At 51.6% G+C, this 17612-nt stretch overlaps 1 protein-coding gene across 1 annotated transcript; it reads left to right on the top strand.

Annotated features, from left to right (window-relative positions):
- The first annotated feature begins 1432 nt into the window (after positions 1-1432).
- On the top strand, positions 1433-16785 carry ACRBP (acrosin binding protein). Its single transcript, XM_050894111.1, is given in 11 exon segments — positions 1433-1457; positions 2220-2432; positions 5889-5983; positions 6102-6215; positions 6355-6451; positions 6454-6760; positions 15137-15269; positions 15493-15672; positions 15779-15946; positions 16019-16105; positions 16672-16785. Coding segments are annotated over 11 exon segments (1533 nt in total).
- Positions 16786-17612: the final 827 nt, after the last annotated feature.

The following is a 17612-nucleotide window of genomic DNA, read 5'->3' as shown; positions in this document are numbered from 1 at the left end:
CCTAAAATTCAATGCTGTTGTTAAATCGTCAGGCTACAAGCTTCTCAGAAATGTTACCTTCCAACAAGACATCTTAGAGCAAACTACAGCTTGTCACCTGCAAGGACCCACAGAGCTACGTGCTGTCACCAGACACCTTTTTAATGGTCTGCATGGCTGGAGTGATTTGAGCTTTCACCCTGATAGCCTGTATGGCCACGCAGGGTACCAGCAGGCAATGTGTCAGCCTTGCAATTGCAGCCGGCGCATCCGCAGCACTCTCTGCAGCCGTTGCATACAGCAGAGCTGCTCGAATCTCCCGGGATTTGCGACAGAAGTGACTTCTTCAGCAGCATCCTGCTACGCTGTTGAAAACTTTGTCTGCTTTGCCTGCAGCTCCTCTTCGGTTCTGCAAGGGTACCGTTTCACAGCCGAGCTGAGGCCGTGGGGTGATGTGGCGGGCACACAAAGCCGCTATGCCACCCTGCATTTTGCTTATGGCTGCAGTTCTTGGAGCTGCTGTGCCAAGCATTTTCTTTCCAACCACCCTGACAGCTGCTTGCCCATGATGGTTATGGTCGTGTCTTTCTCTCTCACATCAGAAAGTGCCCAGCTGTGCGAAGTGCTGTGTCAGCTGCGATCCATGGGGTGCACATGTGGGTCGCCGCATCTGTGCCCTGCACTTCGGTCTTTGTAGTAACCGAGCACGGGCATGTGGGTGTGGGTCTCCCTCAAAATCAGCCCTGTGGGGCTCTGGGCACCTCCGTGCTGGTGGTCCCAAAGCCTCTTTTGCCGGCACCATTCCCGCTTTTGCCTGGGAAGGCTTTACTGTGCAGAGGGCAGCACTCAGGGCACGTGCACCGGAGACAGAGGAAGACCAGCTGGTGCTCCTGTGACTCACTGGGGGTTCAGAAAATGGCATGGCTGCCCAGGAGAGATCAAGCCAGCTTCCCACCATGCCCTGAAGCAAGCTGGTGCTGGGATGCTCCCCGGGGAGGCACGGGGTGCGTCTCAGTCCCCTACAGGTGGAACAGATTTTGTCCCCTTTCTCCTGCAGAAGAGCACCAAACGCTTTGGGGTTCAAGATACCCCAAATGTACCACTTTTGGGGTACCCTCAGCCCCGGGGCAGCCTGGCCAGGCCTCAAATGCTGTTGCAGGTTGTTGCCAGCCACCACCGTGACCCCAAGCAGAGGGGGAAGATCCCAGGTTGCCTCCCGCTCCTCCTGCTTGCCTTGTCCCCGTCGCCCCGGCTTATTCCTTCCTTGTGGGGTGCCCATCTCCCCTCACACCCCCACAGGCACGAGCCTGTGCCTCGGCTCCCCTCCACTGGTCCCCTTGGCAGCCATCAGCTGGTGCCCAGAGGGGCACGTGTCCCCGGCACCCCAACTGTGATGCCATCCCCTTCTCATTCCACCACTGCCAGGGCTACCGTGCTGGGGCCTCAGGCAGGCATGGCGAGATTGCCCTGCCTGATGGGTGAGTGACACCTGTCCCTGGCCCCTACCCACCCTCCCAGGGCCACCTCAGAGGTTGCTGAGCATGGGGGAGGCAGGAGAGGAGGGGGTCCAGCTGAAGGCAAAGGAGGGAAAGGAGGGGATGGAGGGGGTGGAGGGGTGTCCCCGTGGAGGGGCACAGCCCCCGGTGTGGCGGAGGGGGCGGCTTGCAGGGATGGGCAGCGGGGCCTACGAGGCAGGTAAGGCTGGGGTTTTGTGGAGGAAAAAAAACCAAAACAAACAACCAAAAAACAAAACAATCCCTCCCCCAAACCAAACCAAGCCACAACAAGTGCCACTCAACCCACAAAAAAATCCCAACTTTTTAATTTTTTTCTTCTTTTTCTTTTTCCTTTTTTAAATTTTTCTTCTTTTTTCTTCTTTATCCTTTTTTTCCTTTTTCTCTTTTTCTTTTTCTTTATTCTTTTTAATTTTCTTCTTCTTTTCCTTTTTTCTTTTTCCTCTTTTTCCCTTTTTTCTTTTTTTCTCTTTTTTCTTGTTTTCTCTTCCCTGCCCCCCCTTTTTCCTTCTTTTTCATTCTTTTTGCCCCTTTTGCCCTGGAGCTCCTGGTTCCCCTGGGGCCCTGCAAGCAGGGGTGATGGAGGGATACCTCAGGCCATCTTGTCCCTGTCCCCTGCTCAGCACCAGCAGATGGGAGCAGGCTGCCCCACCAGCCGCTCTTTCGTTTCCACCCACCGCTTGCCCCTGTTAAGGAGGATTAAGAGCAGCCTGCCTTCTCCCCCAGGGCTGCTGACCTTGCTGATGTCCTCTGTCGCTCCACCGGTGCCTCCCGCTCCGGGCAGCCCCCTGTCAGACAGCGAGTATCGGCTCTTCTTTGCCAGCCTGCGGCCCCCCTGGAAGGCGGACGTGTCCTGCCAGCTGCGCCAGGCACACGGCTGCCTCAGCCCCGCCATCCTGCAGCTGGACCAGGAGGAGAACCACGGCCGTGTCCCCGAAGGTAGGGGCATCACCCCCACCTCCAGGGGCAGAGGTGGGCATCGCTCCAGCTGGAGCAGTGCCGGCTGTTTCTCTGCCCCAAAATGCCACAGGATTGCGGGAATGGTGGTGGGATGGGTCATTTTGGGGTCTCCAGGCTGAAGTTCGGCTTGGAGCAGGACAGTCCCAGCACTAGAGCACCGTGACTTTGTGCAAGGGAGTTTGGTTTTGTGGCCTCTCTGGGCACCCCTTCCAGTGCTGCACTGCTTTCCTGGAGAAAAAAGCTTTTCCTAATGGCCAGTCCTAACCTCCCAAGCAGGAATTTGCAGTTTTTTCCCTCTTGTGTTGTCTGGTACCACCAAGAAGAGTTTGACTTTGTCATCTTGTAGCTTTCCTTCAGGTTCTTGTGGGCTGCCGTTAACTCACCTCCCCATCTCCTCTTCACCCAGCTGAACAAGCACAGCTGCCCCAGTCTCTCGTCACGGGTCACGGGCTGAAAGCCATGGCCACTTCGCTGGCCCTTCACTGAGCTCTTCAGTTTCTCCACATCTCTGTTGGTGGGGTGGCAGGGGACAAAAACTGGCCACAGTTTTCTGAAGCTCACTGAAGCTCATCATCTCTTCCCAGCAGTCCATCTTACAACCTGACCAGCTCCTTCCATCTTGATCTGGGGTTTAACGCAGGAGCTTGGCTCATGGGCTCTCATGGGCCTTTAAGAAATCTTGAGCTGATAAGCTGCTTTTTTAAGTGTTTAACATTTCAGGAGCCAAGAAACATCCCAGTTCAGAAAGCACCATAGCAACAGCACCCTTTAAATCTCTGCAGTCATACTTTCCCTGCACCCCTGCATCAGAGAATTTAAGTGGCATAATTATATCTGTGCAGCTGAAAAACTTGGGACTACTTCTGTTGTATTTTTCTTCAGAGGAAAAAAAATAGGAACAATTTTCTCATAAAAAATATGTCTTTATATTTAGCTATGAACGTCAATGAACAGAATGATCAGCCGACTGTGCTTATTTGGACTGCAGCTTGAGGGCAACTATTTCTTGCTTGTTTCTGCAGCTGTGTCAGGGGAACAGGTCCCACCCCGCATCACCAGACCCAGGCATGGGTCCTGGGCTCCTCGCTCGCTTGCGGGCACCTGCAATCCAACATGCCATGGTGCTAGGTGCACCCAAGTTCCTCTGTCCCAGGTTCTGTCCCTGGTTCTTCTCCTGGCGATGCCCAGCGCCCTGGCACTGCTCTTTGGCATATCCAGCCACTCTCCCACTGCTGCTGCCTTCGGAGGCTCAGCTGCCAAGAGCAGGAGCATCTGGAATGCCAGGAGATGGGACAATTTTACAGGATGCCATCTTTGCCTTCTTTTCCTCCATCTCTTAGCCCAACAGATGCATTCGGCAGACTTTATTCCCCTCTGTGTTCCCTTTTTTCCGGTTTTGGGGCTATTTTGGCACATGTAGTGGCCAGGCTGAAAGGCTGAGTGGATGCGGCAGAGCATGTGCCCTCACATGTTTTGTCTCTACTGTCCTCACAGATAAATGGCAGTGCTGTCTACATCCAAATATTCTTGAGCATTAATTGTGCCTCTTCAGGTGTGGTGCTGAGGAAAGCAGTTACCTTGTGTTTTAAACATGGGAAGCCTACACATAACCTTTCAATGCTCTTTGTCGTGGAAGATGAGAGTCAGGAGGATGTTTCCTGGTGAGTGTATGTAAATATCTTGGCTGGCTCCATCTTTTAGTGACGATGCAATTGTTAATTAATTGCCCACCCCCATGTTGGGAGCTCCTGTGGGTGGAGTTGGCCACAAAGCCCAAGGGGGTGGCTTCCTGCCACCGCGCAGAAGCTGTAGCTGTTTGCAACAAACACATGGGCAGGAGGAGCAGAGGAAAGAGGCAAAAGATCATATTGATTAAACTAAGCAGCTGGTGCTGGGAAGGGCTCCGCTTGGCAGGAAGGTCAGAGGATTCAAAGAAAGACAAGTATTTCCACAGGGTAGATGAGCTGAGAGAAAAGAGGAGTCAGGGATCAGTGCTAAAGGAGGCAAGCTGCTCTTCAGGCCACGCCATCAGCGTTCAACAGGCTGTGGGAGAGCAGAGCCATGGTGAAAATCAAAAGACCAGCAAAAAGCCCACGGGAAACTTTATCTGTGTCAAGTTTTCCTTCACTTCCCGGATGCTGGAATGAAAATGTTCTTTTCTTCTTCCCCCACCCCAAAATGGAAAGTTTCTGTATCATCATAGGAATGGTTTGTGACAGGACACAGCAAGCTGTAATACTCCAAGCCTGGCCCGGTATGTGCTGCTGGGGATGCAGTCCTGGCCCGGGAGAGCCAGGCTAATACTGGGGTTAGCAAATGGTTGGCCTTCCTCCCCTGCCCAAAGGCAGCAATGCTCCTTTGCAAGCAGGGGCTGTGTGATGGAGTGTAACTCTGCAGCTCCCAGTCCATGTGCATGGGCATTGCACTGGCCGAGTCCATGTCCCCCACATCCTGGAGGGATTTCATAGGGCATCACCAAAAGACAGGGTGGGGGTCTGGCATGTTCCCTACAAGTTGGGCATTCTTCTGGACTGGGATCCTGGTGGATACCTGAAATTCTACTTTTTCCGCTGAATCTGTATGCTCAGCACAAGAGAAGAAGTGTGTACAGTGTAAAAGATGGTGTACAAGCAACTAACAGGAGAGCAGTGCAATTCCACCGCTAACCTCCTCCGTCTCAGCCAGCGCTTGACCGCTTCGGTGTGCACAGAGGGCTGACTCTGCCAGCTGGGCCATGCACTCACAGAACAGAGGGAGCCCAAGATTACCCCCCTCCCCAAATCTCCCAGGTTTTTTGGCTCTCCTGCAAGACCTCAGCTATCCTGCGATCACTGCAGGAAGAGCTGCAGGTTTTGAGCCAGCAGTGTCGGCAGTGCTGGTCAAGACTATGGTGCACATGTGTACAGGCACAGGCTTTGCCAGCAGCATCTCGGCCCTATGGACTTTCCTCCGTCCTCTGCACGGCTGGAATCAATGTCAAACAATTTTGCCCTGAAGAAGTTGTCTCCTCTGGTGTTTCCAGGCCCAGTCTGGTCATCTTTTTAACCCACCACATCACTACTTGCCTTTTTTTTTTTTTTTTTTAAAAAAACCCTTCGAGGACTAATAACAGAGTCCTTATCAGATCCTGGAAACAGGAGGTTTGGGTCTCTGTAAAAGGGAAGATAGCTGTGTGAAAAAGGGCAGAAGGATGAAGTGAAACCCTGGGTGGTTTGGAGGGAAAGTGCATGTGGTACCTGGGGTAGGGATCTACAACAGCACAAGGCTGTGATCTCCACTTGGGGGCAGACAGCTTTGACTTTCCCTTCAGCCACAAGCGGCTCTGAAAACAGCCTTCTGAGAGGTCCCCATATCTTGTTGCGCCCAGGCCAAGGGGGCAGATGCCAAAACCTGCGGCCTGCCCCCATCCCACATCTCTCTCTCACCCCTCTCCAGGGCCGGTCTGCTCTGACTTCCTGGAGGTGCCGTGGTTTCAGACCTTCTGCCAGTTCACCCAGTACCGCTGCTTCAAACGCCAGTTCTACATCAAGGTGGGGAGCAGGATTCGGGACGGGGCGGGGGGAAGTATCTCTTGGGAGATGGAAGGGGTGAGGAGGAAGGGAAGATAACACAGTGGGACTCATGTTTCTCCCTCTCTCCTCCACACAGCGAATCCCATGTCCGAGTTTGTCCTCTCCAAAAAAGCTTCTCCTCCCGACGGAGCGACCCCATGCTGTGGGCTCCTGGGCAAGGGGCAAAAGCTCCCCTACGGAAGAAGGTACGGCTGCACCGAGCTGCGCTGGGCGCTCCTGCTCGCCTGCTGATCTCCCGTAGCTACTCTTCCCCTCCAGCAGCTTTCTGGCTGGCCTCAGAAAGGTGTCCTCAGCAACCCCGTCCCACTCTCTCCCCAGCTCCGGGGCAGGCTTCTCTCTTGCCCACTGATGCCCTGCTGCGTGCCAACGTGGATGCTCTCCTGAAGTACTCCTACGCACTGTCGAGTCAGAAACCGCTGCCAAGGAAGCTCCCCCGGCCATGCCGGGGGTGCCGAGACCCCTGCAGTACAAGGGGCTGCCTGTGCTTCTACCGACCCTGCCAGTCCCGGCTGCCCCTGCCCCCTCACCTCCCACGCTGGGATCCCCTGCCCGGGCAGAGCAAGCCTGGGAGCAACGCCTGCAGAACAGCGTCTGGCAGCTGATCCACTTGGCCCTCTCCTTGGAGACGTCTCTGGGCACCGAGGGCTCTTCTCCGGACTCCGGCACCAAGTCAGACCCAGGGACCACGTCAGGCAGCGCCGAGGAGGGGGTGCAGGAAACAGCCCCTCGTGGCAGGTGAGGGGAAGACCTGTCTCCCCACCCAGCGAGGTACCACACACCACCCGTGCAGGGCTGTCCTCATGTGCGCCGGCTGGTAGCCCCCCGGCATTCATGCCCCTGCCCTGAGCAGCTGGTGAGCGCAGGCAGGCATTCTGGAGCAAGCCGTCCCATACAGAGCAGGAATGTGCTCGGGGAGCCCCTCAGACACCCCCGGCTCCAGCACAAAATGAGCAGGGAGAGGGTGACCCAGCACTGCTAGTGCCTGACAATGTTACTGTCCTTGCGTCCTGCGCAAAGTGCATTTAGGCTGGGCCTTAGCTGCAGGCAAGGCTTTATCCCATGCATATGTATCCCCACACTGTGGCCATCTGCAGCGTGCAATCACCTCTGCACTCATCCTCCTCCCAACTCACGTCTCGTGGGAGTCTGGATGACCTGCAGAAATAGCTTCCTTGCAAACACGGGTCCTTGGGACGCTGAAGTAAACATGTGTCTTGCTGTGCTCCTCGCCTCTCTGTGTGCAACGTGAAGCAGATGTTTCTTAAAACAGTCTGACCACCCAGGTAGAGGAAAAGCAGCCCTGTGCTAGGAAACAGAGCCGGGAGCACAGAGCCTTGCTCCTGGCTGTGCAGGACCTCTACTTCTCAAGCATGTGCACCTCTGCGCTCTGGATCTGTGCATTGCTCTTTGTAGGGGGTTTCTGGTTCCCCATCCTGGCTTTGAAAGCAGCTGCGTGCCAGTTCAGCACAGGGCCCTGCGACAGTCCAGCTTGCTGCAATCCTTAGTTCCTCTGGCCTAGGGATGCTTTAGGAGCTTGTTGAGCATCTTGAGCTCTTCTCAGCTGATCTGCCAGGATCCATTCCCTTCTGTCCTCAGGCAGCTGGGGCTGGTGAGCCCAAACAGAAAAGACCTGCAAAAGGATCATATGTTTTCACTCACATTTACTTTTTGATCCTTTAGTACTTTGTGGCTGAGGACCACTTGCTTTGACTGAGATGCAAAGATTATTTTGCTTGCCAAGAGCAAAAAAACCGCTGTCTAGATGTGGTTTTCATGGAGAAGTCATTTTGGTTTCACTCTGTTGCTGGCTAGTGATGTTCGTGTAAGCACGCAGGTTTTGTGCATGATTGCATACCTGTGGTTTCTATTAAAAACACTGCATACTACTACAGTTGAGCCAGAGATCCCACTTCTGCATGTGAAAATGAATTGCATCGTGTTGTTAAAGCTATAACTGTTCTCTTGCAAGGCTGTAACTTATGTCATCCTCCTTCCTAATATTGTAGGAGGCTTTTACTGCCCAGCAAATTTTTCCTGGTGTATGTACTCTAAGGCAAAATTCTGTTTCATTGACGATATATTCGTTTTCCCTGCCTCTGAAATTGAGCCTCGCTCTGATTTAGTTATATTGGGATTATTGAGGGACTGCTGTGATTGCAGATGACACTCGCTATTCTGCTGCAGAGTTTCTCAAAGACACTAATGCTGACTGTGTGTCTGTAACCTGGCAGCTGAGCTCCATCAATCATGCTAAGCAAAGCTTAAACTCAAGTGAGGATAAAAAGGCGAGATAGACCATGCCTGTCGGCTTTGCTGCTCGCTACATCCTGCCTCCTCTCAAAGGGACTTCAAAGCATGACCTAAAAAAGGGGCAAAATGCTTTGAGGCATTTCCATTCCAGCAAGAGGAGCAGTGCTGGGTGGGACTGGTCGGTGTGCACAGGTGCTATTCAGAGTCTGATTTAACACAAGGTGCGCAAGGTTCGTGGCTTAACCCCAGCCGGCAACGAAGCACCACGCAGCTGCTCACTCACTCCCCCCACCCAGTGGGATCGGGGAGAGAACTGAAAAAAAACCCCAAAACCAAAACCAAAAAACCCCTTGTGGGTTGAGATAAAGACAGTAATAGGACAGAAAGGAAGAAAAATAATGATAATGATAATAAAAATAATAATAATAGAATGACAATAATAATACTAAAAGAATTAGAATATACAAAACAAGTGATGCACAATGCAATTGCTCACCACTCACCAACCAATGCCCAGTTAGTTCCTGAGCAGCGATCTGCCCCTCCCGGCCAACTCCCCCCAGTTTATATACTAGGCATGACGTCATATGGTATGGAATATCCTTTTGGCCAGTTTGGGTCAGCTGTGCTGGCTGTGTCCCCTCCCAGCTTCTTGTGCCACTCCAGCCTTCTTGCTGGCTGGGAATGAGAAGCTGCAAAATCCTTGGCTTAGTATAAACACTACTTAGCAACAACTAAAAACATCAGTGTGTTATCAACATTATTTTCCTACTAAATCCAAAACACAGCACTATACCAGCTACTAGGAAGAAAATTAACTCTGTCCCAGCTGAAACCAGGACAGCACCAAACCCAGGGCTGCGTGTCTTCCCTAGGGTCTTATGTCCAGCAGGACATCCATCGCTTCTCGCTCACCCCTGCTTGTGGCAGCTGCTCTGGTAGCTCTACCACCTTTCATAATACCTGATGAAGCTAGCTGTGACCTTTAGAGAGAGACAGGGCAAAGGTAGTAATATAACAAGGCGAAGAATTTGCAGCACGCTTTTGTGGTCTTTCTGCTAGCAGTGAATCATTACGGGGGCAAAAAAAGTCTCTTACTGCACTTATTTTCAATTTTTAGTCCTTATTGTGCTTTCTGCCCCACGATTAAAGAGCTATTTATTTCCCAGTATTTCCTCTCCTCAAAGTTACCTATATACCATGATGCAGTCTTGCAATAAGCTAAAAAGAGCTCTGTAGCTCTTTCTTATATTATAAAGCCCACACAACTCATTTTCTGCGGCAATTTTCAGTGTCCCTTTAAAACATCCACACGCTACAGCTCTGCGTGCACCATTCAGCGACGGGTTTCAGCAGCTGGGTACTCAGAAGCAGGTCAACCTCCCTTCCCTTCCCTGCTCTTCTGTTTGCACACAAGAATTCCATTTGCCCTTTTTCCCAGGGCTTCCTGCTGTTGCGTTGTTTGTCCGCTATGACTCCTCCACCCCTTTCAGCGTCACGGCTGTCCCAGATACAGACCTCATCCTGTTGGTATTCACACATGGACGCTCGTGGCTCACATGAGCCCAGCTTGCCCAGCAAGGCTGAGCCGAGCCCCCCCAGCAGCTGCACCCTCCTCCTCCTGCTTTACCCCTCCAAACAGTCCTTGTGGTGCTTACGTATTTCATCCCTAGCGGGTTTAATTTTAAGACCAGACCCTTCGTTAAAAATACTGTCCCCAGAAAAAAAACACTCTTTTTGAATTATCATCACCCATTCACAATTACTTTTTTTACCCTGGGTCTGGTGGTGCGGGATGGGACCGGTTCCCCTGACATTTCTCATCCACTTTCAGGAACTAGCTGTCACTTGGGGATTTTGTAGAGGTATCTTTTCGACATTCAGTGAGGCCAGGGCCCCATTTAGTGTCTCCATATTGCTACTGTGTGTGGCTAGCTGGGAAAGGGGAGTCTTGACAAGGCAGGTTGTCTTCTCGCCACCAGGCTAGAAGTTGTTCACATGCTCCTAGGCTTTTGGGACTCTCAAAGCAGGGGTCTCTCAGTGTCCCAGGCAGGCAGAGGTAAAAGGCTGCAATATCATGCAGGTCAGCAGGAGAGATGTATTTACAAAATACAGTTTTTCCCACTGTCTGTACCCCCCAAGCCCTTGGGCAGGTGTTACGTTCCCATTCTCCCAGTAGCTCCTGCGTCGGGTTACCCGCTGGGTTTGATCTGCCAGATACCTAGCCAGCCTGCCTACCTTCTTGGCATGCAGGCCACGATCACTTTTTCTTTCTGAAGCTGTTAAGAATGGCTTTTTCCATTGTGGTTTTAGTTTCCTGCAGCAACCCCCCCTAAATCAGAAGTTGCAAAGTGCTGGAAAGCTGCTGTTTGCTCCTTATCTTCTTTTCTGCTTGCCTCAGGTATTCACTCCACCTCACACAGCCAGCCAATATCGGAGAGGTTCAGCAGCTGAAAGTTAATGGCCCAAATCCTTGTCATTACGTTGAGGGAGAGGTGGATGTTGTTAACCAGCACCCTTCAGAGATACCGCTGAAGTAGGCTCTATGTGTGTCGCTCCATGTCTTGAGATGCTAAAGCAAGATAGGCTTTTATCCGAAGTTTTCTCCTTTTGCCTTTGAGCAATTACTGATCTTGGCCCACAGATTCTTCTTAATTATATTTTTTCACATTCCCTTTGAAACATTGGCTCCCAGTACCTGTTAGGCTGTTTCCAGGGCAGCCGTTAGGACATTACTGTGCAGAGGTTCTAAGCTGGGGAGAGATTTGCATTAGGAAATGGCCTTAGGCAGACCTATCACTTTCCCTGATGCATGGTGAAACTTCTGCACATCCGCAAACAGCTCAGCAGCGTGTCAACGAGTGTAGGGGACCAGCAGCAGCACTGTTATACTCCGCCGGGTCCGTACCATCTGCCTGCAATGCCTCTGTGATGGGACACAAAGCCCCAGCACTGCCGTAAGGCAGCAGCAGTGGGAGAGTGGCTGGATGCACCAAAGAGAGGTGCCAGGGCGCTGGGCATCGCTGGGAGAGGAACCCAGGACAGCCCCTGGGGGCACCTAGTGCCACGGCATGGTGGATTGCAGGTGCCCGCAAGCGAGTGAGGAGCCCAGGACCTGTGCCTGGGTCTGGTGATGCGGGGTGGGACCCGTTCTCCTGACGCTTCTCAGCTGCTTTCAGGAACTAGCTGTCAATTGGGGATGATGTAGATGTATCTCACTCACCCAGAGGTGGTAAACCAACTCATAAATTTGCAACCGTGAGGCCAGAAAGCCTCACAGCAGAGATGGAGAACAGAGATAGAGGAGGAAATGGATGTGACAGAGACAGCAACAGAATTTCTTGGTAATCTCAGGCTGATGGCATGACTGATGGTTTCCTGGGTGGGTGAGCGGATGTTATGGACACAGTTTGCGTGCATCTGCATGTTCGTGTGCATCTGCAGTTCGTGTGCATCTGCCAACAGCAAAGTGTCCGTAGGTGGTGCATAGGAATGCAAGGCTTTCTGATCTGCGTGAGCTGATCGTATCGAACACAGTCTGTAAATCTAAAGTTTGCCGTGCAGCAGGGGCTCCTACCCACATCTGACTTTGCATCTGTTCTGAACAAGTAGGTCATCAACACTCAGCAGATGTTTTATCGCTACTTATGAGCTACTTATGGAAGCACCCTTTTTAGAAAAGTTCCCTTTTACTGCCTCTTTTGCCTATAATCCTCTATTTGCATCTTGTTTGAGCTACACTTGTTGGACCAGTACATGTGTTGGAGAAAGCAAAGGCTGTTAAACCCATTTATTAGCAGTTGCTTTCTAAGCCTCAGGTTGTTATTTATTTGCTATTTTTAAAGAAGTACAGCAAGCTGGACAGTTTTCTTCTTTTTTCTACCTCAGTGATGAAAACAACAGAGCTATTCATATCATTTTTAATGACTGTTAATGTGCCTCTCACTTTACGGGCTTGATCATCCTGGTGTGATGAAGAAGCAATCAAATCACAATGTGCCAGTGGAATAACAAGCAAGTAGTGGAACAATAGCCAATGATGACATATTTGTGGATAAATCCTTTCAGATAAGTTTGGAGAATAATATCAGGGTCATTAATTGAAATTTGTGAGTCCCATCAAGATGATCCAGCCAGTTTACCAAATCTTGAAGGCAAAGATCCAACTGTGCCTAAGCAGTCAAGCAGCTGAGTGGTGGCAGAGACTTCCTTCAGCTGTCACAGATTTATCAGCAAAGCGGACCGAACACTTCTTCTCCTGGGCTACAACGGTTTAAGAGAGAAATTGTCAGTGTTAGGTAACCCCCACACAAGGAGCAATCCTTTATGGAAGAGAAATGCTAGGTGTGCCTTGGGGGCTGTCACTGGTTCTTCTCTCAGCAATGTCCAGCTCCCAGTCACAGAAAAATGCTGAACGGGTTGAACTGAACAACCATAAACAAGATTTTCAAGTGGGATGAGCACAGACTTTTTGCTCTAAATTTAAAATCTCCTGTTCTTCTTGGTATCCTAAATGCTCTGAATGTTTACAGAGGAAACAGAAAACAAAAATAAAAAGGATCATGTGGAGCCATGGGATGGTGGAGTGGACATAAAGGATCTTACAGGTTCTGGAAGTGCTCTCTGCAGGATAGGTGGACTTTGTTTCTCTCTTTTACTGGCACATTTTAATTCTTTCCAGCTTTGCCTGAAAGAGTTGGTATCTGTCGCTGCAGTCCTCAGTTTGCATTCTTTTGTCCTCTCTGAACTCGGACCTTCCCTCCACAAACCTCTGGCCAGGTTGGTCACACTGTGGTGCATTGCAGTAAGAGATGCACAGGCTTGCAATACGTAGATTTCTGGGGTTTCAGCTGTCCTCGGTTTTTCAGTGGATGTGGTTGATGTGCTGTGGGTTGGCACCAGAGTAATTTGTTCACAGGTCTGTATCCACAGAATACCATTTGCAGCCTGTCCACAGCGCAGTACAGGACGGTGTGTTGAAGGAACATCTTCACTTGCCTTGATGCAGGCTAGAGCAACATCTGCTGCACTGTGACAAAACAAGTTTGATTGTAATGTCTTTTAAAAAAATCTAGCACTCATATTTTCTGTGACTACCATTTTCCAGGTTCTCTTGTAGCATCTAAGTGAGAGAGATGCCTTCAGAGATCCTGACACGCTCATTTGCTGCTGGTTAGTGTGAACTGTTTGGGTACAGGATCACTTGTTTCTGACCCGCTGCACGTGCAGAGCCCATGCTGTGAGCTCCTTCATCCATGGTGTGTGGCAGGGCCCAGGGATCTATTAAGGAGGTGCACAAAACTTCTTCCTATTAGTAGCCCTAATGCTCACCCATGTTCTCCTATGTGAGTGCACACCCAAACCCAGTGCAAATGCCAAGCACCCGCATGTTCCTGTGCATACGATGTATGCCTCTCACATGTCCATGGATCTGTGAACACCAATCATTCCTTACAGCTTGATTTCTTCACACACCATGTAACTGCAAGAGCGTAACAGCGGGGAGGTTGATCTCTTTTAGCCTTCAGGCCTGGCAACTGCTCTAATCATTCACCCTGGCCTTCCTGCTCAGCACAGGACGTGGAGCCATGCCTGGTGACCCCGGAAGGAAAAACATTATCATGTGGCTGAGCTACAGACCCTTCTCCTGAGAGAAATTTGAAATATCTTTTTGAAGTCTCCAAGCTGTGGAGAAACCACCCCATCAGCTGCTCCCATGCTAAATACCCTTTGTGTCAGGAACATCCAGCTAATTTCTGGTTTGAATGGATCTCACCCCAAATTCCAGTCACCAAAAGTCATTACTCTTCCTCCATCTGCTGACGAAGAGAGCATTCCAGCTGATCCCCACCTTGGTAGAAGTACTGACTGTCTGAGTGGCCACCCACTAGTGTCTTTGCTCAGCTAAGTAAGGCTTTTTTAGCTTCTCGCTCTAGGTAAAAGTTTTCCAGGCCTTAGGAAATCTCATCTTCATGACCTTCCTCCAGGTTTTCCACCTCCCTTTTGTTTTTTTAATGCTAATCTGAAGGTCTCCAAGAAGTTTCAGCTACTCTTAGGAAAACTTCTCCATACAGGTTAGCCCATGCATGGATTTTAAGAGCATTTTAACATAAGCAATTGCTGCTCTTATCTTCTTCTTAATTTCTGCCAGATCAAAGTTTGTTTATTTATCAATGGTTTTGTTTCCAGACACAGAAGACAAATATTTAATGAGCATTTTTACCTCTTCTGCATCATTGCTGATAATTGACACCATCCCTGTCTAATAACAGTTCTGCACCATGTCTACGATTTCTACTGTTCTTAAGAGATGCAAAATATTCTTATTGTCCTTATGCCACTGTCCTTAAATTTTCTACCTTCAGCTTCCCATGTCAGTTGGGATGAACAGTTAATTCATTGTTACCATTTTTTCCCTTTCTGTCAAATACATTGGCTCAAGCAGGAGAGAGGCTTAATAAGTTACATACTCCAGACCCAAACGGGGCTGCCCCATGGTCAACACGCAGCAGACCTCTAACAAACACCTCCTTGCTGTGCACTCAAATGGACAAAACTAGGCAGCAGCTGCTGCAGCGCCCCTGGGAAAGTTCCTCAAGCTGTGCTCCTCATCCAGTCCCTCTCACCTGCTCCCGAATGCACACAGCCCTCCGTAGCCTCTGTGTTACACAGGCACGTACAGACTCTGCAGGTACCCCCGTTCCTCTGTGTAATTTGGCCAAGAGTCCGAGGTTTCTTTGGGAAGAGTTTTTTTGCTATGCTTTGGGGTTGTTTTCCCCCCTTTCAGTTTTTAACTAAAGGTCTATCTCTTCAGCTTGTGACAAGAGATGAGACTTGACTTCTTCCATCCCTTTCTGTCAGCCTTTTAGCCCTGAAGAAGGATGAGGCAGTGCTGATCCTGTGCTATGCAATGCTGGAGGGAAACTGTCTCTCGTCGGTGGTCACCCAGGCCTGGAAGGAGATGGAAGAAAGAGTCCTTGGGTTTGGAGATGCGGTAAAGACACTGATATCCTCCTTTGACCCCCACTGTGTGCAGAGCTCCCTACAGTGCTGACCACAATGCTCCAGCGGCCAGAGCTCGTCAGCACTGTCCTTTCAGGTGCCACCTCCTGGGAGAAGCTGACCTGGATGACCAGGGAGGCAAGCTCCAAGCCAGGGATATGGGAGCTCCTCAGTCTCCTTTTTCCCCCCTGACCTCCCCACTGCATCCACCCTAGGTGTGTGACAGCCTCGGGCGGCGTCACATGGACCTGTGCCCTGACTGTGCTTTCTGCTCGCTGAAGAGGGAGCAGTGTCAGAACATCAAAAAGCTGAACCGTGTTCGCTGTGAGACAGGCAGCTTCACCACCTACATCAGCCCTCAGATCTTAGCCCAGCACCAGGCTGCAGGCAACAAGGTACCAAGTGTGCTGCACGTCCTGCTGGCCTCTGAGGAGGAGCCTGGACTGGGTGGTGGGGAAGGGGAGGAAGAAGCACGGCTCTCTTTAGCCCACCCCTTTGCAGACCAGCTCCCCAGAGACCTTGGAGTACTATGGCATGGAGGTTTTTAGAGGGCTGAGGGCGGAGTACTGGTGCAGCCGGATAGCCACCCATGGCTGTGAGGACCCTCGTGTGACCCTCTGGCTGAAGGCAGAGTACTCTGCTTTCCAAGATGGAGATGCCCCAAGCCAGGTGGGTGCCCAGTGGGTGCTCCCATCCCTCCTTTTCCTCTTCTTTCTCTGGCCTTCATTCCCATCTCCCCAGATCTGCGACTCAGGTGGAGTTCAGCACCCCAGCTACTGCGCGTTCAAGAGCCACCAGTGTCTCCAGCAGAGCCTCTACAACCAGAGGGTGAGAAGCAGCCTGCACTGCCCTTTACACAGCCTACTCCTCCATGGCTGGTCCCTCCACAGCCAGGCCTGAGTCCCTGCAGGACTCACTGGCCCACTGCTTTTCCTTCCAGTAGGACAGAATTGGGGGTGTTTGGGGGGGGTGACAAATAGTGGCCCACGTGCAGCTGGCATGTAATTGAGGCGGTGGGATTTGCACAGATGCTGTAAGAGATGGCAGCGGAGACCACCACTAATGTTAAGACAGAAGAGCTGTGGGGAGCCTCCCACTCGTCGGGGTATCCCTGTATATCCCTGCAGGGGAGGGTCTCCCCCATCTACTGGGTGCTTCCTAGGTGGTAACAAAAACCAAAAACACCAGAGCAGGACAGAGGACTAGCCCGTATCTTAGGAAACACGCAGTTCAGCTATCATCCTCTCCCTCCCGCTTCCCAGCTGGTTCTCCCCTCTTCCCTCTGATGCCCCCATCATCCCAGCCTCCAGATGCTGTCCATCATGGGGGTCCTCTTTCCTTGGGGGAAGGATGGGCGGTGGTAACAGTCCTACAAACTCAGGCTCTCCTGGCAGGTGTCTCGCCGTGGCTGCCACAGAAACGAGACGTACCGGGTGCTGAGTGAGAAGGAGGGAGAGGAGGAGGTGCGGCTGTGGCACCAGAGGTTCCTCAGCCTCACCAAGGGGTGATGCACGGTAGCGGGAGGTTGTGCGGGAAGCGCAGGACTCTGGAGCAGGCTCTCTGCGGCTGTGGTGGGGCAGAGAGCCTGGATAGACTTGGGCAGCTCTTCCCAGACCCCTTGCTGGCCAGCCAGCTCGTCATGGCCAGATCTCACCCTCTGAGCACCTGCTTTGCGCCGGCGGCAGCGGCACACCATGAGTGGAGCCTCGCTCAACAGCATTTCACTGTGGCACCTGCTGAAACTCCTCCTGAAAACATTTTCTCCAGCCAAAGGAGCAGCTGAGCATTGGAGAAGGCATTGGTCCTGGGAACCTGGATTTAGAGCCATTGGCCCAAGCGTCCTTGTCTGAAATCCCTAGCCATCTTGTGTCTCCCTCCCCCCGCAGGCCTATACCAGTCAGTAGTTCTCCCAAGGATGAGTCTTACTGTATAAAGAGCCCATTGGCCCCACAAACCTAATTTGCTCCCTTCTCTCTGATGCCGCCACTCTACTACACCCCTCAGTGACCCCTCTCATGTCCGAGGTGGGTCCCCACTCCCCCCTGCTCCGCTCCCTGGTGTTTCTCGCTCCCTGCAGCCTGTGTGGCCGCTGAGCACAAGGACTCCAGCGTGGCCTGGTCCCCTCCCAGCCCATGGGAGGGAGCAGAGCCAGGTACCCTCCAGGTCCCAAATGCAGCGCGAGGAAGGAGCTGACGTACACACTTTGCTTTCCATTACAGCTGGTTTATTTCTAAAGTTTAAGGGTTGATTGGGCCTGTGTCCTCCAACCCTCTGTTTGGAAAAATAATTCAAACCACAAAAAGCCCAATGAGGCTGGTGAGAGGGTGCTGTGCGG

This window comes from Gymnogyps californianus, chromosome 1 (genome assembly GCF_018139145.2).
Source record: "Gymnogyps californianus isolate 813 chromosome 1, ASM1813914v2, whole genome shotgun sequence".
NCBI lineage: Eukaryota > Metazoa > Chordata > Aves > Accipitriformes > Cathartidae > Gymnogyps > Gymnogyps californianus.
This window is presented reverse-complemented; position numbering and strand designations above follow the sequence as displayed.